General features: G+C 38.8%; 1 protein-coding gene across 2 annotated transcripts; it reads left to right on the top strand.

Moving 5' to 3' along the window:
- Positions 1-956: 956 nt before the first annotated feature.
- LOC139945724 (mpv17-like protein 2) lies at positions 957-24,553 on the top strand. Of its 2 annotated transcripts, none has more exons than XM_071943092.1 (4): positions 957-1,337; positions 3,440-3,601; positions 4,810-4,886; positions 22,800-24,553. In XM_071943092.1, the coding sequence occupies exons 1-4, from the start codon at positions 1,091-1,093 to the stop codon at positions 22,929-22,931; spliced, it is 618 nt and encodes a 205-aa protein (XP_071799193.1). In that variant the 5' UTR covers positions 957-1,090; the 3' UTR covers positions 22,932-24,553. The 2 variants fall into 2 exon arrangements, with proteins under 2 accessions (XP_071799193.1, XP_071799192.1); XM_071943091.1 differs by lacking the exon at positions 22,800-24,553 and adding an exon at positions 11,115-11,734.
- The last annotated feature ends 1,523 nt before the right edge of the window (positions 24,554-26,076 follow it).

Genomic DNA, 26,076 nt, shown 5'->3' with positions numbered 1-26,076 from the left:
TCAGGGGTCAAATCGGAGGCTCCTTAAGAAAAGTTCTTTGGGATTGTCAACTTTAAACCTGCAAGCTCCTGATAACAGCATTTAATTCTTATTTTTAATGGATGTTAAATTTGCATCGGGGATAAAGAATATTCATTTTGGTTTTTACCCACACACCGATGTGTGTTAGCATTGTATACCACTCAGCACAAGTTTCCCGTGTCCCGTGTAATGGGATACGAACCCACTGTTTTCAGTACCTTCTGAAACAAAGGATTCGAACTGCCTCTAGCTAGTGGGCAATCGGTGGTTTAGTTGGTATGCTGCTCTAGAATTTCCAAGGTCGTGGGTTTGAATCCCATGGTAGTAACGCCCGTTTGTCACAGAACTCGGGAAAGTAGGAGAGGGGGCCTACTGAGTATACAGTGCATGCTAACACACACGTGTTCATGGGTAAAACCAAAATGAATAGCGTTTTATTTTGTTTATAAATTTTGTGAGGGGAGGATGACAATTTTTTGGCAATTCTTTAATAAAATGGGCAGCCTTTTATACGGAACCAGACATGTTGTGCATAGTTTAGATCTCCTGTGATTGGGGCGGGTTGGCTAGTGGGCGGGGCTGGGAATTTTTAGAGTTTGAAAACTAGGCCTACCCATTGGGGGCGAACAGTGTGTGAAATTGTCTTTATTACGAGGAATAACACTTGTTGGCTGATACAGATGGGGTCTATATTACAAGAACCGAGATGTAGACTGTATCCAAGGTGATGTGTGTGCTAATTTGCTTTAATTTATAGGCACGCACCCACTCTCAGGACCTTGCCTACCTCCCGTGCTTTACACACGATCCACGGAACACAAGGCCCTCAACGTTCATGCTGAGAAATTTTAGTCGGGCTCCTATCCCATTATGAACGTATTTAATACTGTGCTGAAAAGACACCAATACCTATATTGACAAGCGGCATGCATGACCAACCGAACTCGATAAGTAACTGAAGTTCTAACCTGGCGCAAAAATGAATGCTGTAATTTCATTGATTTGTTCAAACTAAAGGCATCCTCAATGACTTTCTTTGCAATCTTTGGACATTCAAAGAGCGGTCAGTATGATTGGTATAATTCGCCACTTTACGAGGCGGATGTTTTCACCGAAATATCTGCTCGTCACGAACACTGTTTCCAGCGGCTTGCTTCTGTCCCTCGGTGACGTGTTGCAACAGTGCAACGAGCGGAGAATCGCCAGAAAGAACGTTTTATTAAAAGTGAATGCTGCCTCGGCCACTGGGACTGTCGACCATATAGGAAGTGACAATGTTGGCACTCCGGTACCTGCTTTTAACTGGACTCGAACAGGTAAAGGGAACGAGTGGGACTGACACTGTGCCGTGGCAGTAGTCAACTCAAAAAGTCAGGCACTCCATTTTACGTGTGTGGCCAAGTCTAGCTGATTCAGCTAGCCTTGGCAACACAAGACAAGTGGGGCTAACACTCCATCAATTCATTCTAGTCAAGTCAAGATTCAGTCGTTTCACGTAGTAGTGCATAACATACAGTTACTTTCTGAAGGTTTTAAAGGCACCCTTGGACATACTCCTAGAACTATTTCGGTTTCGTCCGGCTATCGTCTCCCGTAACCTCATAGGTTTATATCTCTCACGCGTTATACGACCCATGGTTCAATGAATTTTGGCATCGGGAATCTCTCTTTTTTTTTTTTTTTTTTATCTCGCCAAAATTAGGCTCTATGTGTCCTTTGATGTGTCAATGTGTAATCTTTCGACCAGAGAATCCACTCCACAATCTCAAAAACTGTTAAAAATGATAAATTCTTACCGTAATTTCAGATTCCCTATCTACTGTACGTGTTACTCCTCTGCCAACAATAATTGAAAATTACCCGACCTCGTTTTGCGAAAATGCGTCACGAGAGGGTGGGTACGATCCGTGATTTGTGTACAAAACATACATGGAACCACGAAGCTCGCACAGGGTACCAGTATGTAAACGGCTGCGTGCAAAAAGTGTACATACTGGTACCCTGTGCGAGCTTCGTGGTTCCGTGTATGTTTTGTACACAAATCACGGATCGTACCCGCCCTCTCGTGACGCATTTTCGCAAATCGAGGTCGGGTAATTTTCAATTATTGTTGGCAGAGGAGTAACACGTACAGTAGATAGGGAATCTGAAATTACGGTAAGAATTTATCATTTTTAACAATTTTTGAGACTGTGGAGTGGATTCTCTGGTCGAAAGATTACACATTGATACATCAAAGGACACATAGAGCCTATTTTTGGCGAGATAAAAAAAAAAAAAAAAAGAGAGATTCCTGATGCCAAAATTCATTGAACCATGGGTCGTATAACGTGTGAGAGATATAAACCTATGAGGTTACGGGAGGTCAGCTGGACGAAACCGAAATAGTTCTAGGAGTACCTTGGACATATAGACCCAGTAATTGGCGCGCTGTATTCCTTTCATCAAAATTTGGACATTTATCGTTAAGTATAATATCGGTCATCCTAAATAGTGTAAACCGATAATGTCAAAATTTTGAAAAAAGGAATACAGCCGACATTATCAGTCATACTACTATTACTATATAGCATGTCATGGCAATAGTGTCAAATTTCTAGTGTCCCGGACACTATTGATAAATTGTCAAAGACCAGTCTTCTCACTTGGTGTATGTTAACAGTATGCATAATAACAGACCTGTGAAAATTTGAACTCAGTTGGTTGTTGAAGTTGGGAGAGAATTAATTAATGGATTTTATTGTAGAACAAAAAAGTATCTTGATCGTTATCGCACAAACCGTGTGCTTTCATTTTCAGATGCTGTGAATGCTGTGAATTCGAGACCTCAGCTGAGGTCTCAATTTCATACAAATATTTTAGTGAGAATTGATTTCTTTCTCAAAAAATAGGGTGGTTTTTTATAGCAGTGACCCAAATCTTGGTATTAAAGGCCAAGACATCTGTAATCTTTTCTGACCAATTGTCAATTTCTGACCCTATAAAGTCACTGGACACTATTGGTTATTACTCAACATAATTTTTAGCATAAATCCTTATTTGGTAACGAGCAATGGAGAGCTGTTGATATAGTATGAAACATTGTGAGAAACGGCTCCCTCTGAAGTAACATAGTTTTTGGGGAAAGAGGTAATTTTTTCCTAGCAAAACTTCAGGCCTGAAGTTTTCTCAGACACATGAAAGTACACAAATTGGTTTAAAAAAGGTTGTATTTTTTTCAATTTTGTTTGCAACTTTGATGACCAATGGAGCAAAATTTTCACAGGTTTGTTATTTTATGCATGTATTGAGATACACCAAGTGAGAAGACTGGTCTTTGACAATTTATCAATCGGGTCCAGTGTCTTTAATATTGGTAGCGATGTTGTGAATATTCCGAAGTATCAACAGACTTATGCTTGTGGTGTTTTGTTGACAGGTCGGATGCTAACGATAGGAATTCTTTTAGGGCCGTTGAATCACTACTGGTATCTAGGACTGGATAGGTTTCTGCCGGGCATCAAAGGAAGAACTATCGCCAAGAAAATCCTTCTAGATGAAATCATTGCTTCACCTGTTATGACGTCAATATTTTTTGTGGGTGAGTAACAACGACAAGGAGAAACTGAGGCCTAATTTCAAGGGCTCTGCTTAACGTAAGCATAGAATGGGCACCTATGAAAGCAGAGAATTTTGCACTTAAGTCAAGCCTATTTCACACGTTAGCGGGGAATTTTCATTATTTCTTAACTAATTATCTGTACATCAGTGAATCATTTTTTTTTTTTCTTTTTTAATTAAAACGCCTGATCCAATTTGTAGGACATGGCTTAGCTTAGTTCTTGGTTGATCTGGGATTGATGTAGTTTTATCTTTCAAAGTTCAGATTCCGACTCCATGGTACATGTAGGAGTTCTGAGCAGTAGTTCCACATAAAAAAAATTATAATCTGGTGCTCTATTTGTAGAAAAGAAACACTTGTTCAGCAAGCTATCGGTGCTAAAGTTATATTGATGGAGAGCAAAAAAAGAGCAGTTTTCAAAGTGAAGTGAGCCCTCTATTGACTACATCCCTTGTAAGCTATCAGCAATGATCCAAAACTGATTTCTGCACACATGGAATGGTCCCTTGTTGATATTCAATGTGAGCCTCACTACATTTAGGCTGGGTTCAAATTAGCGGCTACATACGGCTATGGCTAAATTCCTGGCTGTCATGTTGAAGTAGACGCTATTCCCAGCTGTAGCTGCAGCTGGGTAATCAGAAATGGCCTTAGAAGTGTGTCAATTTAAATGAGAAAATAACAATGTGGTGATACATTTCAATGGCATGGATACACATATTATGTATGTGCATCTAGAGTAAACAGTCATGGGTCTCATCTGTCAATACTTCGAGGGACACCTTGCCTTGGATCGGACGAGATGGCAGTATAAAAAGCGTTTGTAACCGTTTGTTATAAAATGCATGGTTGGAAAGATGTTTTAAAGTAGAATACAATGATCCACACAAATTTGCCTCGGAAATTCGTGGTTTTCCTTTTGCTTTGGGAACAAACACGGCCGGCTATTTATGGGAGTCAACAATTTTGGCTTTACCTTTTGTGCTGAGGGGGGGGGGGGGGGGTGGGATGGGGTTCCCCTGTTGTTTCAGTATCTTTGCTGAGGGCCGTGTCAAAAAACATGCAGCCATGGAAATAATTAGTTGAGTGATGACATTTATTTGTGAACTTTTGTCATTTTTGTGTGTATTCCTCTAAGAGATGGAATTGTATTGTAACCGAGAATTCTGATTTACGTTTCTTGTTAGGTATGGGTCTACTGGAAGGAAAAACCTGGGCAGAGAGTGTCAACGTTTTGAAGAAGAAATTTTTAACTGTTTACATGGTGAGTACCAGAAACTATTTTGCTGCCTTTACATTTGTTGTTTATTGATATATAATGTCTATCGCCCCCCCCCCCCCCCAACTTGCACCTTACTATGGGTGCGTTCGACTAGCTTCCCTGGGTCTACCCCACAGTGCTCACTCGAGTAGCCCCTGACCAAGAGCTAAACGAACGATCACTCACCCTCTCGTAGTGACGTCATGCACCTGGGGCCAGCCCCCAAGTGACCCACTCCACAAGCAGGGCACTGGGGGCTGACCTGGGTGAGCCCCTGGAATGACGTCAAAGCTATTTGGACGCCCCGGGGGCAGACCGGGGTCGACCCAGGGAACACACCCAATATACATGTAACTTGGTACATGGATAATACAAATTTATAAAAATACTTGTAACAATATTAAGGCAAGCCTCTGTTATGGATAAAAAGGAAAAGCAAAATATGCAAGTTTATTTCTACACACTGCTGATTCTCTAGGCCACAGGGGGTTTGTTTTTGAAAATTTTAAATGTTCAAAGAATCGTACGAAGTTGGACACATTTCTAGAAAAACACGAAGAACAGTGAAAAGATAATTGCATCTAGGAACATGTGCTGAAAGTAGCCAGCAGACTTGCTTGCCCTTGATAAGTGTGACATTGTCACCAAAGCAAACGGATCTCTCATCTTGTTCACCATGATCTTATCAAACACTTTGATCACTGCCACTCACAGCAATCAATTAACCCTTTTACTGTCTGACCATTCAATGTCATCTAAGCTGTAGTTCTGAGTGGTATTGTAATTTGTGCCAGCCTGCATATGATATCATCAGATCATGTGGTAAATGTAACGTATACTTCCGTACACACAGTAAGAACAGAATGGACAAAAATATATTACAGGTAGTACACTACAGGAAAAGAGAAAACATGACCAATGATAATGATACTGAAACAGTGCTATAATAAGTTGTGAGTATGGAGGGGGTTCCAATACGCCGATGCTTTTATTGGGGAAATCTCCTCTTAAAATTTTTTTTACTTGAGATGCTTAGTTTTTGAGAAATGAGTTTTCCACTTAGTTTTAATCTCGATTCCAAATCTCGATGTTTGAAAACAGTGAAAACATACTTTGTTGTTTTGGATTGGTCGGTTGAGCTTAAACTTTCACAGGTTTCTTTTATCATGTTCGGTTGGGTGCCAGCGGGTACTGGTCTTTGCTAACTTCTGATGTTGTCTTGTTGTGTCTGGGTGCTTGAACCTTTATCGATGTCTTCACTGAGTTCGCTTTACAGAAGATTGAATTGTCTCTCATAAATAAAATGGCATTTTTTACTTGACCGAAGTTTGAAATCGAACACGCCCCCTTTTCCTACATTTTGTAAAACTCTAGGGGGCTCAATCTCATAAAAACCTGTCTAGGCACAAAAACTTGCTAAGCACAGTTAATTGTTGTTTTAAGAGAAATAGGTTACCAGCTAAAAATACATTAAGTTTACATTGTTGTGACTGGTGCCCCACTCAATTTTGATTAGCAGAGAAAATTTATGAGCAGTATTTTCTGACTTTATAAATAGCTGCTTCATGAAATTGGCCCCCGTTATGGTTGCCTGCCGGGTCGAGTTCACAGCAAATATTAATAATCCAGTCTGTTAATATAAGCGGATCATATTTCCAAAGAAGTCAAATTGTGAATGGGCTCTTGACTTGACAAACAGTGTCTGCAATATGGGGAAACAAAAAACCTCATTAAATTGAGGTTGCCGCCTGTTTGATTTATCGGAGTGTATGAAGTGTTGATTTTGTAACATCATAATGCCGTGAGCTAAGGATCTGTTGCTTGCAGTTGAATCAAATATCAGATTTTTAAAGATAAGATTTGTGTTAGGCGCGCCGCAGTGGTCCTCGATATACCTGATATACAGGTACAGGAGTGGATTTCACAATATACAAAGAGTTAAGGCTAGTCTTATCTGAGGTAGGACGAGTTACTCGTGCTATCTATTAGGACTTAATGCGAGTCCTACTACATGTATGTAAGTTAGCACTAGCCTTAAAAGCCATTGGACACTTTCTGAACAGAAAAAAAATTAAAGTTCACAGATTTACAAATAACTTACAGGGTTTACAGAAGGTAATGGTGAATGACTTCCCTTGAAATATTGATTCCATGAAATGCACAGGTACATGTACATGTACCACGTCATGTTTCAAATTTTGCTCTGAGAGTGTATCAAATAAAAAAATATTTTTAGTTTTAAAGAGGTCTGTATACGTTTGGTAATTAATTACTCTGAAAATTAATGACAGAAGAACAAGTAGCTTTGGATGGTTTAATGGAAATGTCGTGGCCAAGCATTTAAGAGCATCGTATTCAAACTCTGGTGATGGGACGTAAAGCCATTGGTCCCATGTGTTGTGTAACGCATAGAAGAACCCAGTGCGCTTATCGAAAAAAGAGAAGGGGTTTGCCCCAGTGTTGGCTGTGTCTGCTGAATGCGCCGTAGCACCTTGTTAAACCCTTATAAATATAATTGGGTCTCAGAATCCATCACTGCAATAACCTATCTTTCTGAAAGATTGTTTATACTCGGCGCCTTGAGTACCTTTTTGGTAGATACATGTAAATGTGCACTATAAAAGACTTTGATATATTGAATGCATTTTGAAAAACATTTCACTTCGAAGTACTGGAAAAAGATACCGCTTTTTATCCCTGAAATTTCGAATCTGGTAACGCATTTCAGATTGCACAATATATATATAGTGATTATTATTCATGTATGGACATACTCGATTTTTGGCGATATCTCAAAAACGATGAGACTTTTTTTAAATGAAATGTTCACACATGTTAATTTGATTGTACAACTGCATAAATTAAATTAATCGAGCGGTTCCAAAACATATTGGTTTTAACTTTAGGTAAAAGACCTTTAACCCTACATGTATTCTCACTTTTTATATTAAAAGACTTCTTTTAGAAAAATGAGTGCATCACAAAACTTCAATTTAACATTGGAGGCCCTTGGTAATTTATTTACACTATAATGGTGAACAATAAGTTTGAAAGTCCATTACATGTGATTTAGTTAATGAATCTTGTCATCTTGGTTTGTCCCTTTGTGTAATTTTCTATCAACATGAAAAGCGCAACAACAATAGTGGACTTTCTGGTATTTTTAATTGCGTCCTTGTATTCCTTGTTATGATCAAACCAACAAAATGAGTCTATGTCTATTGTAATCATAAAGGTAATAATCGTGGGTGTGGGGAGCGGCGGGGGGGGGGGGGGAGCTGGAGAATGGAGATGTTGCTTGTACTACTTGTAGCGTTATCAGCTCATTTGTAGTTTCTGTAATATCTGATCAGTTGCTACAGTGTACGTACCCTTGTGTCTTCATTTTATTGAGCAAATTTTGACAGAAGATGCTGTTTCAAAGCTAACAAAATTAGGCCTACAAACACTTTCATATAATTCCATAGACAATCCTCAAAATACCCTTTTTTTTTTTTGAAATTAGTAATATTTTCTTCTGACTTTGTAACCATAATTTTTGTTAATTATGCATATTTGTAAATCACTTTGTAAATAACTGTGTGCATTCCTGTCTCCTGTGCCCAACTTCAAGCTGACCAGAAAATCATGCTTGAGCATATTCCTTTGCTAAGCAAGAAATGACTTACGGGTTCCCATAGGCTTTAAGTATTTCAAACTAAAATTTCCTTGCAAAATGAAAACAGTCTTGCCCTTTCAGTGGTTAAATTCCAGGCCCGTGAATACGCCCACGCCACCCACCTACATGTATTAAATACTTTTGATTAATTGATTGTTTGATTTAGCAATTGAATTTAGTTTTTCTTTTTTAGCGCCCTAAATTAAACAAGTGTGGACACTCCAATGGACTCTGTTCTATAGCACTAAAGAAATTTACGTAGATCCACAGAGCCACCTAGAGCCATTGATTGAATTATTCCACAATTTTTGTACGGCCCTCAAATTGTCCATTTAGTTTTATTGCCTTTTTTTTTGCTGGCAAAAGAAAGTGGTTGTCACTTAAATTATTGAGTGTTCTTTCTGGTAGAGTTAGGGCTTTTTATATTGGGGGAAATCGGGAGCAGTTCTTTTAGCCGCATTGTTTAGAAATGGCAAGGTTGTAAGGAATTGCTAGGAATTATTGGCTGTCTAATCAATTTGAGTTATGGACGCGGGTTCAAATTGACCCTGTTCAAATTGGTGAATAGACCGTATTGAATAACCCCTTTTTTGTTAGGAAAGTCGCCATCTTGTTGGTCAAACCTTATGCGCGTCTACACGCGTACATCCAAGAAACACGCAGCACGCAGCATTCCAGGTTTGTTGACTTCTAAGGCACAAGGCGCACAAACACGCACATGCTCGCAGATGCCATCTTGTAGGGCAAATATTTCAACTGTGACGTCATATTCAAAACGGTCTTGTAGCATGGGGTGAAGTAGGATGATTCAAAAGAGGGCGTTTAGAAAAATGTGTACTAGGCCTAACACAGTTTGGAACTGGGCTTCTGGCACGTATTGGAGCTTAGATGAAAAAGCCTCTACACTACATGTATTAACGAGTCAGAAGATCAGCTTGTTACATGTATGTCAAACGATTCAAAATATCTAGATAAACAATTACAGTGTATTAGGTATTTGGGTCAAAAATATTGTTGTTTGACTCACATTCTGGGTCTGTTTGATCAAGAGGGTCGTGCTAACGCTGGAATGGGTCAACCTGAGTCTGGGGCAAGACACTTTAAAAACACTCCAGGTCACTTTGAAGACACTCCGAGTCAGAACTGACCCGGGTTCTGGATTCCGTTTCTTGGGAACCAATTAAAAATTTGGATTAGAAATTGGATTCCACATCAGTTGGACTCATAATGTGGTCACTTTGACTTGGATTCCAAGCCATACTGACCCAGAAATGGGCCAGGCCCCTTAAGACCCTGAATCCGGTTGTGTTATAAAAATTTTTTACTCAGACTTTATGAAAAAATGTGTTCAGAAACGTGTTTTAGAAACGGGTTGTTGTATTGTTCTGGGTCAGTTTGATGCATCAGAGGGTCGTATTAGCCCGATGATGGGTGTTGCGACCTGGGTTTATGAATCTTTGGAATATACACCACTTCTTTTAGAGTGTGTTTACTGTTTATAGAACAATCTATATAAACCAGTTAACTTGACCAGTTTGCTCAATACTAAAAGGTAAAACATGTCCACCAAAAACACACAATTGTACATTACATTATCATGGAATTAATACAAATTATGTACATTATGTTATTATTCATACATACTTATTATTTGTTTCCCAATTTCTTACATCCACAAATTCATGTCTTTGAATTTGCTATTCTGCCAATATCAAATAACTACATCACATCAAATGCGATTTCTAACACGCGTCATGTTAAACTAACGTCATCTTCAATTTCCTTAACATCTTTTTTTCTTTCTTTCTTTCTTTCGTCTCCTACCCTTGTTTCTCTATCTCCATAAAAACCTCCCCTTTCCCCCAAACCGTTCCCGTCTTTCTTCCATCACTGTCTCAATTTCAACTGGTGTTAATTGAACTAACCTTGCTCTCTAACAATTACTTGCATGTTTTGTCTTTCCTTCCTGTCTTCATTTCCTTAAATTCCATCGATGTACATTTTGTTACACACTGCTTTTTATAATGCTTTCTGCACCTTCTCTGTACCACTTGTACATTTTATAATTTGCTGGTTCTGTTTTCCTGCTTTCAATACTGTCTTGCCATCCATAATGTTCAATGTTCACTGTGTGACCTTTCTGTGGTTGTTGTTGTTGTTGTTGTGTTGTGTTGTTGTTGTTGTTGTGATGTTGATGTTGTTATTGTTTTTGTTTTGTTGTTGTTGTTGCTGCTGCTTCTGCTGTTGTTGTTGCTGCTGCTGCTGCTGTTGTTCGTTTTTTCCTCAATTTATTGTTATTGAATTGATTAAACTGATTTTTACTAACCACCATTCCGCATTTTCATTTTCCTCCCTTCCCATTTTCCTCCCTGCCCAAAACTCTTTGTTTCCCCCTCAACTGTTATTCCCACCCTCTTTCCCGATTGTTATTCATTTTACTTTAACTCTCTACACTTCTTCCAATTCCCCTTTCTCTTCGCCTCTCTGTTGCTACCGCCTTCCCGTTGCACCTGTTCTTCGTTGACCCCCCCACTACCCCCTCCCCCTTCACCTCCCCTTCCCCCATACTGCAGATCGATTGGTGTTTTTGGCCGGCATGTCAAGCAATCAACTTTGCCTTTGTGCCCACGCATCTCAGGGTGGTCTATGTCAACTGCGTTACTCTGGTGTGGGATACGTTCTTATCATTCGTCATTCACACATTCAAAGAACAATGACGTTGGCAATGGCTTAGGTTTCAATTCAAACATGTAAATGGAAAAAATAGTTATTATAATGACTTTATATAGAAGGGATTTGGTATTTTTATATAGTGTTTGTGAGTAATGGATCTGTGTGCAAAAAGGTATTCAACTTATTTGGAATAATAGAGAACACACAACCAATTTACTCTAGTTGAGGATTAAAATCGTGTCGGAATTACAATTTTTAGGCTTTGGCTCATGGCTTCCACCGCATCATAGGGCAATAGGTGTTTTCAGCGATCTGTTCGCAGCTCGTGCGATGGCAGTCAATTCGAACACGGCCCTACGCCCAAAACTGAAAAGTAAAAGGGAATCACATTTTTTCACTCAGAGAGCCTGTCCCGGACACTGGTATAAACTGAATTGTAGTAAGAACATTAGATTCACAAGCCCACAGTACATATTCATGCTCTAGTGAGACTTTGTAAAAATTATTGGCGCAACCCCCCCCCCCCCCCCACAGAAAAAAAAAACCACACAAACAAACACAAAACAACCTGAAAATGCCATAAGTGAAATCCAAATTGACCTACAATATGTAGCACTGAATGGGAAATTTTAGAACGCTAGGTGGCAGCAGGCTCATTGGGTAAAGTTTCTTTGTACATGAAGTTCTGAGCATGCGTACTTTACTGAGAACAATAGACCTTATCGTAAATACTTTGTACACGCGCGTTAGGCATTGCACGAGGTGCATGCTGATCAACACCAGGGCCTAATTACATGGCTCTGCCTACCGTAAGCAAAGAATCGGCGCTTAGGGAAGCAGGGAACTCCATGCATTCAATGCTTACACAGCAAGCATAGAAATTCGGCGCTGGCACATAAGCGGAGAATGGTGATTGTAAGCGCAGAATTCGGCGGAAAGCAGAGCCATGAAATTGGGTCCTGCATGCACCTCACTCAACAGTTTAGCGCTTGTGCAATTGGTATTTTTGAAAAGGTCTATGGACATGGTAAGTCTGCTGCCACCTAGCGTCCCAAAGGTTCCCATTCTTTCTCTGTTGGTTTTGAGAGCTACGTGGTGTAAGGTAGTTGGAAGGGAACTTTCTTGTGTCACATAGGAACACAGCTGTACTGCTTGCGTCAAGACAATGCGCTTTGCTTTCACGTTAAGTGTGAACCAGGTATATGTTTTACTTGTGTTAAATCAATTTGTTTTTAATATGATTAGATTACAAAACTTTTTTATTGTATAAATTATCCTCTTTGTTTGATTGTAAACTACAATACTGTAAATGTTAGCAGCTATAGGAATGTTATCCCAGATCTCAGATTTACACGGTGCTAAACAAAATTTTACTTAGCAACGTGTTAATGGATGGTTTGATAACCACAATTAGGTTAATCTTGAGACCTTTAAACAAGTCTAGGGTTTGTTTTTCAAAGCTCATCTTAGGCTCCGTCTATGGTTCGGGGCTCCGTTGTCGATTCCAGGCTCCGTCCTCGATTCCAGGCTCCGTTCTCGTTTCTGTGCTCCGTCTTGGGTTCTGGGCTTTGTTCTCTATTCTGGGCCCAGTCCTCGGTTCCAAGCTCTGTCCTTGGTTCCGGGCTTTGTCCTCGGTTTCGAGCTTCGTTCCCGATTCGGGGCTCCGTCCTCGGTTCTGAGCTCTGTTTGATTTTGGAAACTCCATGCAAGATACACTATGCTCCAAAATTGACGAGGGGGCCCAACCGGAGCCAAATTGGAGCCCACCGGAGCCCAAGCTGGAGCCAGGCTTGAGTCAAAGTTGAACTTAAGAAAAGGGCCCAGGTCTATACTCAAACAGTTGTAAGTTTATGACGTTATGCATGTTTTTAAAATCACGGCTTAGGCTTGTGGGCTCCTGGCTTAGGCTCCGTCTACCTGTTTGAACCAAGTGCCAATTGTGTACCTTTTCAAAATGACTGGCGGAGCATAAGACAGAGCCTGTTAGGCTGAACCATAGTTTCGAAAATGCTTCCAAGTCGGGCACTTTCATATGGCATGACAGTGGACAATATTTGTTTACCTTTACAAATAAAAATTTGGATAGTTACTCATAAATTGTTGATGTTGTTGAGGACTTTCGGGACTCTAGGTGGCAGCAGACTTACCCGGTAATCCATTTTTCTCAGTAATGTACTGCACATGCTCAGAACTATTAAAAAATGACAATTTACCTGGTAATTCTGCTGCCACCTAGCGTTTAAATTTCTCCCAATTGCCATTAGCCCTCAACAGTCCCCGACAGACTCTTGCAGTAAATGATTAGAATCATGGTTCAAATTTTAAGAGACACACACTTAGAGGCTTATTATGTATTGTATAGGCCCTGGCCTACACTGCATGTAAAGTTATCGTAAATATTGTCATTGAATAACTTTGAATGTGATACTTCACTACGGAACAATAGGTGTCTCTCATTAACGGCTCTTGGTAATTTTTATGGTGATTAGTTCTTGAAGCCTTTTTTACCTGGCTACAAATGCTCGTAACTGAACAATAGGTGTCTCTCATTAACGGCTCTTGGTAATTTTTATGGTGATTAGTTCTTGAAGCCTTTTTTACCTGGCTACAAATGCTCGTAACTGATTAATTGCTATAAGGCATTAGTTAATGGTAGCATGTATCATCACAATGAAAGAAAGTACATATTGAGGCTACAAAATGTCATCATCAATGTTGACAAGTCAACTGTGAAGGGGGGCGATACAAATTATTCATTACACAATCGCATTGACTTAATGACTATTGTAGTTTTCTTTTGATGTTACTTTGTTGCTGCAATTCAATCTGTACATACAACAGCAAACTGGCAAGCATTATATCGAACCGTTGTGGCCGATTTAAGAACTAACTCCGCGGCAGTGACGTTAATAACGAGAAGTCCCCTTCCCTCGATCCACTAAGCAAAAGTATTAGTCCTGGCTGATTTCATACCTTCCACCAAGATAGTAGTTAATAAGCAGGACAGTTCTTTTTTAGATCTAAGTTATCTTCGGAATTTCGAAATCAACTCCGTGGTTTATTAGAATAAAAAGCAAGACCTGGTTCCCAAAGAACAAACATCTCCACAGAAAAGTAAATAATGGTGTAACCGCAAACCAAAAATACATGCACATTGACACCTCGCCATGCAATGTCTCAAAACAAAGAAGATCAACAAACAATCTCTTGTGAACAGGGGTGTGTGATATACTCATACGTGGCATACAATCTGTGAAAGTGGGTCAATCAAACGAAAGTGACTACAATTATACAATGTATGAATTTAAAACCACTTGAAAATTTGGCAATCTTCGCTCGATTCATTTAATTGTTGTAGCCCAAGCCACTGGACTGCTGACCGGTGCCATCAAGCAAACCAACCGTTAGCAACAAAAACAAACAAAATACTAGACTTGTGGACAAGTCGTTCCGCTATTAAGTCCGTTAAGTCACGTGATAGCGAAAATTATTTAATACATGTATATAATTTGAGGATTGCATGGTGAGGTTTCAAAATGTATTTGGTTTGCGGTAACACTGTGTGTGTATCTACTTGCCAGGTAGAGTTTGTTCTTAGAGAACTGTCTTGCTTTATTCTACTACCGCAGAGTAGATTTATCGGATTGTTCGGGAGACTTTTCAGTTCTGAAAAGAACTGTCCTGCTTTTTAACTACTACATGTATCTGGGCGGAAGGTACAGAGAATCGGCTTGGGACCACTACTTTAGTTTAAAGGATCATTGTTTATAACTGCACTAATGCGGAGTGAGTTCTTAAATTGTTCTCAGCGTTTTGACTAGTTTGCTGTAGTCTTCGTCAGGAGACTGAGACTTTGATATTAAACTGTGACCTGGAGTCTTTGGAAGTGATGCAATTACATAAACACAAAGATCCACAATCGTGCCACTTTCATGAGCCAATATTTGATCGTCTCTGCTGATGAAATGTGTTAAGTTTAAATAAAAACAAAAACCATTCGTGTTTGTGAGCAGACATTCTGTAGACTTTATAGTATAACAAAAAAACGGGAGATTTCTTTGAACTGTATGTACATGTTTATTTTAAAGCTAGACACACTTAAGCGCAGGGTTGTTTGGTAGATGATATTTGATTATATTTTCCCTATTGAATACTTTTGTGAAAATCGCCCATGTTGTATATAGGTATCCTTAACATTATTTTATTTACGTGAGTGCTGTGCTACCTGGGTTTCTTGAAGTAACGCTTTGCATTTATTGGATTAAATGTGGGAACTTTAAACGCTAGGTGGCAGCAGACTTACAAGGTAATTTCCATTGTTCCGAGCACGCGCACATTACCGATAACTTTTAATTTACCTGGTAAGTCTGCTGCCACCAAGCGTTTCAATAGTCCCCAGTCGACTGCCAGTCTTTAGTATTACAACTGTACAGTGAAGCCCTATTGTCTTGTACAACTACTTATCACATCATGGAACTATAAATCCATGGTCACAGAAAGTACCATACTTTCCGGGCTAGCATTGGGTGCATTAGGGAGCTGTCGATTCGGGACGTGAGGAGGGAGGGGATGGTGGTGGTGCAGAAAAATCGATTAGCGCATGCGCGAAACTGAACATGTAACCGTCCTCCAGAGTTTGAGAACTGTTTTGGGGTGAAACAGAGCTCCGGGTGATGTCACTGGGGATTTCGGCACGCAGTAATCACGGTCTCAGATCTCTGGCGTGCCAAGCTCTCCGGGATGACGTTGCATGCTGTCGTTGTGGGCATGAGTCTCCGGTGCTCTGCATGCATACTGTGCTGACTGCCCCCGTACCCCTCCCCCTACTGGCACAAATAAATCTTCGAGACCTGTTTTGTTATCGTAAGAGAGCTTTTTCGAGGGGCAACCCAAAACCCTTTTCAGAAGAACCTTCTTTGTAATTCCCGCTCCTCAAATACTTTACTACTCGATTACTTTTATCACAATACTGTTGCATACGCCCCACTTGTTCACCACACGATATGAGCGCCGCCATGACAGCTACGAGAGTAGACTTGTGGACAAGTCGTTTATGGTCCCACATGGTGAGTTAGTCGAGTTGCAGCGAACTGCTGGTTGCGCGACTACTGCGAGCTGCCTGGAGTCGGGCAGCGCAACCAGCAGTTCGCGCGCGGAGAGCACCGCTGCAACTCGCCTATCTCACCGCGTGGGACCATAAACGACTTGTCCACAAGTCTACTACGAGAGTGTACTCGGCACGGCTCTCAAATCTACTACTTTCGCTTGGTGTGCGCAGGCACGGCTTGACATAATACTACGGTATTTGGTTATGTGGAGCTCTGAGTACGCTGGAGCTTCGAGACCTCCACACCGGACCGCTTCGTTCTGTTCCGTCCTGCACGCCCGCCCTCCCAAATCGAAAGCTCCCTATTAATGGTATGGCCGGTATGGTTTAAGCAGCTCTGTGATTTTGGGCCCAGTTGAGCAGGTAGTGATTGTTATAATATGGCTTTAATGTATGTAGTTTACGCTAGTTATTTTGTATGGGTGTTGAGATTTAAAGGTGTACCTAAATGAATTCAATTCTGAAGTAAAACAAAAACAATCATGCCACAAAAACCTGAATAAAAATATCATCACAAAGGGGTGAATTCTTTTTAAATCACAATTTGTTACAAATAATCATATAAGAGATTATAAAAAAAAAAAACGCGTTTTGAAAATTGCTTTAGAAGAAAGTTTCGCATGTAGTTTTTTTTTTAATTTAAAAAAGTAAGCATGGATAGCTTTCTAAATAATACAACCCCCCCCCCCCCATGGTTAGCATTGATAATCATGCAATGTGATTTTTTAAGACACTGGACACTATTGGTAATTGTCAAAGACCAGTCTTCTCACTTGGTGTATCTCAACATATGCACACAATAAAAAATCTGGGAAATTTTAAACTCAATTGGTTGTCGAAGTTGCGAGATAATATCGACAGAAAAAAACACCCTTGACAGACGAAGTTGTGTGCTTTCAGATGATTGATTTCGGGACCTGAAAATCTAATTTCGAGGTCTCAAAATCAAATTAAAATAATTAAGTGGAAAATTACTTCTTTCTTGAAAACTATGTAACTTCAGAGGGAGCCGTTTCTCGCAACGTTTTATAATCAACAGCTCTCCATTGCTTGTTACCAAATAAGTTTCTATGCAAACAATTATTGTAAGTAAAAGCCAGCATTGTCCAGTGCCCTTAAATGTAGGGTCACGTCGGTAGTTACTCAACAACAAAGAAGTCAGGTCATAACAAATTTTACAGGATAAAGAGCACCGAGGAGTTGAACATTGTTAAAAACTACCCGTTTGAATTGTTCCGAAACATGTATCTTGCACTACGGAACTATATCTATTGTGACCTGGAAATCAAGAATTTGTACCAAACTATTAAAGGAACACGTTGCCTTGGATCGGACGAGTTGGACTACAAAAAGCTTTTGAACCCGTTTGTTATGAAATGCATATAGTTAGAAAGATGTTTTAAAAGTAGAATATAATGATCCACACAAGTATCACTCAAAATTTCACGGTTTTCTTTTTACGTCGCGAACTATCACTGTCGGCCATTTATGGGAGTCAAAATTTTGACTCCCATAAATGGCCGACCGTGTTATTGGACGAGGTAAACAGAAAACCACGCAATTTCGAGGCATACTTGTGTAGATCATTGTATTCTACTTGTACAACATCTTTCTAACCATTATGCATTTTATAACAAACGGTTACAAAACGCTTTTCAAAGACCAACTCGACCGATCCAAGGCAACGTGTTCCTTTAACTGAAATAAACTCACTTTATCTTTTGGTACACTCTAATTATGTAAACCAATCCCATGTCACAGCAATTAGCAGTGACCCAAATCTTGGTATTAAAGGCCCAGACATCTGTAATCTTTTCTGACCAGTTGTCAGTTTGTGACCATATAAGGGCACTGGACACTATTGGTAAATACTCATAATAGTTGTTAGCATAAAAACTTTACTTGGTCACGAGCAATTGAGAGCTGTTGATAAAACATTGTGAGAAACGGCTCCCTCTGAAGTAACATAGTGTTTTTGGGAAAGATGTAATTTCTCCGAGCAATACTTCAAGCCTGAAGTTTTCTCAGATACATGAAAGCACACAAATTGGTTTAAAAAAAGGTTGTATCTTTTCATTTTTGTTTGCAACTTGCTTCGATGACCAATGGAGCAAAATTTTCAGGTTTGTTATTTTATGCATATGATGGGGGAACACTAATTGAAAATATAGGTCTTTGACAATTACCCAATGTGTCAATTGCCTTTACAATAGTCGAATATTTTATTTGAAGTGAAATCCATTAGCGAACTATAAACTATCTGAGTGCACTACTATAGCGTTTCATGTATCATACTTTGTATATTATTATCAACAGTCTTCAGAATTAGTGTAAGTGTAAAGGTTATGCGTTTCTTATACTTTGAAAAGTCAAATTTGTAAACAAGTTGCCAAAGACAATACTGGACGATCATAAATATTTCCAATGAAGATATTGAATTTATAACTTTTAAGGTTTTGAGTGATCATGTTTTACTTTGATGAATTATTAGAATAGATTTTACTATACATTTGTTTAATAAATTATACAGCTCTGCATGCAGCAGCACAGGTTATTCGTTTCATACCTCGAAAAGTCAAACTTGGAAAACAAGTTGCCAAAGAAAATACGAAACGATCATCAATTTACAGTGAAGATATTAAAATGATAATAATTGAAACTAAATATTGTAACTATACTTTTGATGTTTTGAGTGGTCATGTTTTACGTCACTTTAAAATTGTTTTTGTAAAGCTTTGCATGCAGGTTCAATTCGTTACAAAATATGACAAGTCAAATTTGTAAAACAAAATGCCAAAGAAAATTTGAGACGATCATCAATTTGCAGTGAATATATTGAGTTTAATAATAGATACCAACTATTGTAATAATAGTATTGATGTTCATGGCGATCATGCTTATGGTTAGTTCTTTGAGTCAGCAGGGAGATTAGTTTTTACTTTTGTTTTACGAAGCGCTGCATAATGCAGCACTACGCCCAAAATGGCAATAGAAAATCACAAGATACAGAGCACTGAAAAAAACAAAAACTCACGTCTTGGTGAACAACTCCCGTAGTTCATTCTGTCTAACTGACGCAACGGGCGTGTGCCGTTGTTTGTGTGTTTGTTTGTTTGTTTGTTTGTTTGTTTGTCTGTCTGTCTATCTGTCTACTTTAATCGTCAGAAACCGATAAGAGTGAAGATCGATCTTAACTGTGTATCAATTTTTATTACTAAGCAAAGTGTGATGTCACAATACAAATCACTATGGGATTGGCGATATTGAAACATCTTAAGATGATTTTTATTTTTTATTTTTATGTTTTTTTTAATTATTTTTTTGTATAACTGCTTTATGTATTAAATCGAGCCATCTGGCTTTACACAATACATTCAGTTATATAAAAAGAATTCTTTAATTGTAGTAGGTTTAAAAATAACTTGCAAAAGTCATTAAAAACGGTTGTGAAACTTGCATTCAAAATTAAAACTCTGGCAGAACTTCGATTTTGTGGCAGCCATGCTATGTTTTTATGGCTCACAAGCAGCAAGGAAACAAAATCAAAGGGAACAGGCAAAGCAGGGACCAATGATTTGAGAAAAATCAATTTCGTATCTTCCGCCTGTATTGTAACATGGAGGAAGGCACTCCTGATTGTAATATAATAAACGGTCGACTGTCTGTCACTCAAAAGGATGTATTAATACATTATTTGATTGTGACATTGGCGGCATGACCAAACGGTTTAAACCTGCGATGCCAAGTTTTTTTTTATTAAAGCACAGCGATGAGACATTTTAGTCAGTTTTTTTTCAAATTCTGTACTTTTTTTTCTAAATAAGGATGGGCTCGTTTATCTACTTATCAAGCACTGAGGATACTGTTCCCAAAAGCTCTAAAAGGTTTTGGGTACTTTTTGTAGGACACAAAACACAATGTCCACAGATTTACATTAAACTTACAAGGTTTGAAGAAATGATAAAGATTTCCCGTAAAGTATTACTTGCTGAGGTGCCGTAGTTTTTAAGAAATGAGTTAAACAATGTCACGAATTTTTGTTCCGTCCAGGCGAGATTGATTTATTTTAAAGCACGTACAACGGATTAACGCGACTCTCTCTGTAACATTGCTCTGTGATTTTCCTCTTTTTAATCAAAAACTTGACGACTAATGAAGCTGAAACTTCTACATGTAAATTATATTACATACATCTTCATTCACAGTGGATAGGGATTCATGTCATTGCTAAAAACTTGATTAATAAAAGGTTTCAAAATCCGTGGTTACATTCTTTTGATTGTGATGTATAGTGGGATGACCAAAACGGTTTATATAACTCTGTGATTGTGAGGTTTTTTTTAAAAGCAGTTCTTACATCTGAATGCTTCATTCGACATGCATAGGTTCTATATCTGTGTTATACAGTCACATATATGACCTAGAAATAAAACAGAGCAGTAAGGACGTCCGGTGAAATTGAATTTCTAAAATTAAATTATGAGAAGGTTAATTTGGTGCTGATGAAACAGTGACCTACTATTCGTCGTTTAACTTGAAAGTGATATACTTAAACGGAAGGAAACCTGTGGCAATTGATCCAAATATTAAAGCCGTAGACTTACTTTCTATAAAAAGCACCCCGGCCTGTATGCTTCATTTTTGGAAAGGCAAGGGCACTAAGGCACTTTCTCCTTGACCAAGGGCACCCTACAAGTATCAGGAAATTGTACGCAAAACGTGCCGAGATGTGCATCAAGGCGGGTCGAAGTGCCCAACCATTGTAAACGGCCATATTATGGAATGCTCACAGTTGTGTGTGCTTTCAGACGCCTAAAAATACTTCAGACCTGAAGTATAAATTTTGAGTGAGAAGTTACCTCTTTCTCAAAAACTACGTTACTTTAGAGGGGCCATTTCCCACAATGTTTTATACTACCAACATCTCTCCATTGTTCTTTACCAAGTAGGTTTTTATGCTAACAATTATTTTGATTAATTACCAATAGTGTTCACTGCCTTTTAGTTACTGATACATTCAGCAAGAATTAAGAGATACAGCTTGGTATACGAGGAAACAATCTATTTTGTACTCCCCCCCCCCCCCCCCCCCCGCTGTGTCTGGTATGCGGCCGTGCGTGAACGATCACATCGCGGCATTCTGTTGTCGTATTAATCAACAAAACCATGCTCTTTTATTTTCGATTAAGATGTCATTCGTAACCCGCAAATGTCTGAAATCAAGCAAGGATATAATATTATAACTTGCCTCCTCGCTATATGTCAGTCAGAGTTAGTTATAGCTGCATGGCTGCTTCGCTGGGCGGTCAATTTATTCAATCGATCTCAGGCGACGATCTCTTGGCGTACTTATCGTGGTCGCCCTTTTAAAAAGCCATCGTGCCAGTTTAATGAATACGTTCTCAGGGGAAAACCATATTCATTTAAGAAGCATAAAGATAATTTGATTCGGGAATACGACTCTCTTATGTTGGATGTTGTCTTCCAGATATATATTTTTTACATGAAAGCATTCTGTAAGTAGGATGGCGTCTTCACGACTGAGGTAATAACATCTCTAAGGACATATCTAGTGAGGGCCTTTAAAAAAAAACACTGGGTACTATTGGTAGTTGTACTCGAAATAATTTATAGCATAAAAACTTGCAATGGGAGAGCTGTTAATAGAATGTGAGCATTGGCTTCCCCTGAAGTAGCATACTTTTTGAGAAAGAGGTAATATCTCACCCGAATTCTGAAAGATTTAAGACCTGAAGCCCTTATTTCGTGAAGTTGACATTGTACGTTACGGATGTCAACATCCTTGGATAAACTTTATCCTGGAAAATGACATCAAATACTTTAGGATGTTGTCACGGATTCATAGATAAATCATCTCATGATGTCGTCATCTTACGTTTATGATGTCAGCATCCTGCAGTAACATATTTCATAGGATGCAAATATAAATTTAAGTCGGATGGCACTTCTAGAGCTCCATACATCTCATAAACGCCTCCTGTTAAGTAATAATTTTCTTACAAAGATAATTTTATTGTTGTCTTATGTGCATAACTATCAATCTTGTCAAACCAAGATCGCGCCTGATGAAAACAACGATGAATTGTTCATGTGATTCCGTTTTAATATGTAAACACTGATTGTGATAATAAAAACACTCTCGCGAATTATTATGTCGACTAAACCAATCAAGCAAACAAAACACTGTAAATTAATGGAAAATGTATACACTTAAAATCAGGACTACTAACAGTTCTTGGGGCAAGTTACTGGTTGGCTACTTAACAAAAAGCTTTGAGCAAGGCCTGAGTGGTATTTCGGTAATGAAATAACTCATTTCGCTCTAAAGAAATGTTATTTTGTAATAATGTTTCTCTTTTTCAATATTTTGTTTACCCCATCTTGTTAGAGACTCCGTGACCTTGAAGAAGAAGAACTCCCCCGATTCAAGTGCCTAATTGTTTATTTTCGTTTTTAGGTGGACATCTGCGTGTGGCCTCCTGTCCAGGCTGTAAATTTCTTTTTTGTTCCGCCCAACCTACGCGTAATCTATGTCAACGTCTTCATCTTGCTGTGGGATGTATTTTTATCGTTCATCAACCACAACTAATGACTGCCAAAACATGCTGTGCCAGTGGTGCCTTCAACAATAGGAGACTTTGGAACGCTAGGTGGCAGCAGACTTACCAAGTAAATTTCCATTGTTTACGTAGTTCTGAGCATGCGCACATTACCGAGAACAATGGATATTACCTGGTAAGTCTGCTGCCACCAAACGTCCCAAAAGTCTCCCTTTGGTCGTCTTTTCAACGATACTTACCGCCATTCACCGATAACTGCCGTCATTCACTGACAACTAACGTCAACCCGAATGCACTCATCACGCTGCTAACACTGGATGTTAGTTTTGCATCAGGGATAACCAATAAGACCTGTTTTTAACGTTACACATCGATGTGTATAAAGCAGTACACTCCGTACTTTCCCGTGTTCGAATCCCACCCAAGTGATTTGCCTGTGGATTTTTTTGTATACAGAACTCAGGAGTGAACAGTAGGTTCTAGCCCTATGATAACATAACGAGGCTTATTCAGTTACAATATTATAAAATATTAAAAAGAGTATCTAAGATTTATTTTTACAACTCTACCATTTGTATAACTCCGGTCTGCTGTATAATGCGCACATTTTTAAAACAATGGAACCCAGGTGTTTAAGAAATTGGTTTATGTAACGTAAAAACAGATTTCGGTAGATTACAGTATCCAGTGGTAAATATTTTGTCTTTTTCCCCATTTTTTCGTGATTTGTTTTGTGGTACAGGAATGATTTATGAGGTCCTATGGGTATAACGTTTACAGCCTATTGTTTCTATTGTAATTACGCATAATGTTATTAAGTTTTAGGCAAGTTGGCAAATAAACTTGCGGGTTATATTTTGTGGACACTGTAAAAAAAACCACTGATCGGATAGGCAATTACGAGCAACGCATAAAATCCTAAAGCGTTGACAAAGGACCAATTCCACTAAGTATAAGCATGCTCTATAAGTAGTCAGAATTTAATAACTGCTTTCCCTCTGAAATATATTGTTTGAATCCTGTGAGATTAGACTCTATTCTGGCCCTTTATTCTCAAAAGTGCATTCCGTTGGTTGTACTCCTGCGCGGATGAGCTTTTCCGTTTTACGTACGTCCGGTTCGATTGTTCCGAATATATTGCCGAATAGAACCAAACAACATGCCCTTTTTTGCTCCTATATCAAAGGTTCATCCTATATAAATATCTAGCTCTGTCGGTATAATTTTTTTTTTTAATTGATACATGTTATATTAAGGAATCGAAAAGATTTTGAATTTGCATGTCGGTATAGCTATTGGTGAGGTATGCGGTAACACGGTGTGAATTTCCCCTTTTCGTGTCTAAAAAGAACCGGTGGTCGTGCTATATTGTTATTTTGCAATAAACGCGGTGTTTGGTCGGACAGAATTTTAAGATAGTTTCAGATAATATGATGAGAAATGTTATTCTATTGTTATTTTTGGCTAGGCCTTGTAAGATTTAAATGAAACGTATAAAATATAAAAGTTTTATACCTTTTTGGGTGTTGGTGCTGGGAAAGAGATTTACCTGAACAGCTTTTATAGAGTGGACACAGCTAAATTGTATTTTATTCAGATCTTTGAATACTTTATTTTGAAAGGAAATCAATAAATTTCGGTTGTTTGTTCAGATGTGTTTTGTTATCTGTTTCTATATTTGGGTGTTACGGAGAGTGAGTTTTTGATTGTGCATAAAGAACAAATTAGAGGTTTTTTTTCTTCTTCAAAATAGCTAGTCCTGTACGTGGAAAACCCGAGATGTCAAACTTGTTTTGCTTTTTTTTCGGATCGTAAAAAGTGCAAGGATATTATATGTTTTATTCTGTAACGCACATATTCTTATCACGGCGCAAATGCGCAAAGCAGAGCTGTTTTGAATGTTCGGATTGTGTACACAAAGTGCCAGGTCTTGTTCCCTCCAGCCCTTTAAGGTTTGGGCAGCTGAAAGCACACAAATTAAAGTGCAACATGGGTGTTTTTTCTTGCATTATTTTCTTGCAACTTCGATGACCTATGGAGTAAATGTTTTCAAAGATTTGTTATTTTATGCATGTTCGTATACTGGCTGGTCTTTGGAATTTACCGATGTGAAACGACATATATATGGGTTTAGTCCAAGGGGAATGAGAGCTTAAATTCATCCTTGCATCTTTGACTGATCGTTCCCTTTTGAACCATAGGAAAAATTGCAAAGCGCTTGGAATTACCGAAATGTGACTTCGGATTTCGATGCTTTCAGTTTCCTCGCACACTTGTCAACCCGATGCAAGGAAATGACATTATAATTACCCCTCTCTGTGAGAGACTTAGACCCAATTTAAAACTGTGATTATATTACATTAAAGGCATGGAAACCTGCGGTAGTGTCAGAGACCATAATTCTCACTTGGTGTATCTCAACATAATGCATAACAAAATAATTAATAACAAACGTCGTTTGAAAATTAGGGCTCAATTTTTCATCGAATTTTCGCAAAAGAATAATGCAAGTAAAAAAACCACATTGTTGCATAATGGTGTGTGCTTTCAGTTGCATATGAATAAAGGCTTCAGCTGAAGTATTTTATTATTTGGGAGAGAAATTACCTCTTTCTCAAAAAATACGTTACTTCAGAGGGAGTCGTTTATCACAAAGTTTTTTTTCTATCAAGAGCTCACCATTGCTCATTACCAAGTCAGTTTTTGTGCTAAAAGCTATTTTGAGTGATAACCAATAGCGCGTAGATGCAATCGTGTCCATTCGGCATGTCCTAAAAGGGAGCCACAGTGACCCGTGTCCACTCGGCCTCCTGTCCCCCAGAGCCCCTTTGCAGAGCATCGAGTCCATCAGCCTTGCGCATTGATAGAGCCGCAAAGCTTGGAAATCTCACCCGTATTAAGTGACTTTCATCTACATTGCTATCAATCTTGTAAGATTCTTGCCTTTTGGGAGATACCTTGAAACACGCGAGGTCATTGCTGGTTTTTTCCCCTCTATAAGGACAAATTGACTCGGGAAATGCCTGCTTCTTAAAAAAAAAGGAAAAAAGTATGTACCCCCCCCCCAAAAAAAAAAAAAAACCCAAAAAAAAAACCGGGCCTGTACGAAAGTTTGTGTCGCGTATTCTCAACACATTGTGCATAAAAAGGAAACATACAAAATAAAGTATATAT

Source organism: Asterias amurensis, chromosome 13, assembly GCF_032118995.1.
Source record: "Asterias amurensis chromosome 13, ASM3211899v1".
NCBI lineage: Eukaryota > Metazoa > Echinodermata > Asteroidea > Forcipulatida > Asteriidae > Asterias > Asterias amurensis.
This window is presented reverse-complemented; position numbering and strand designations above follow the sequence as displayed.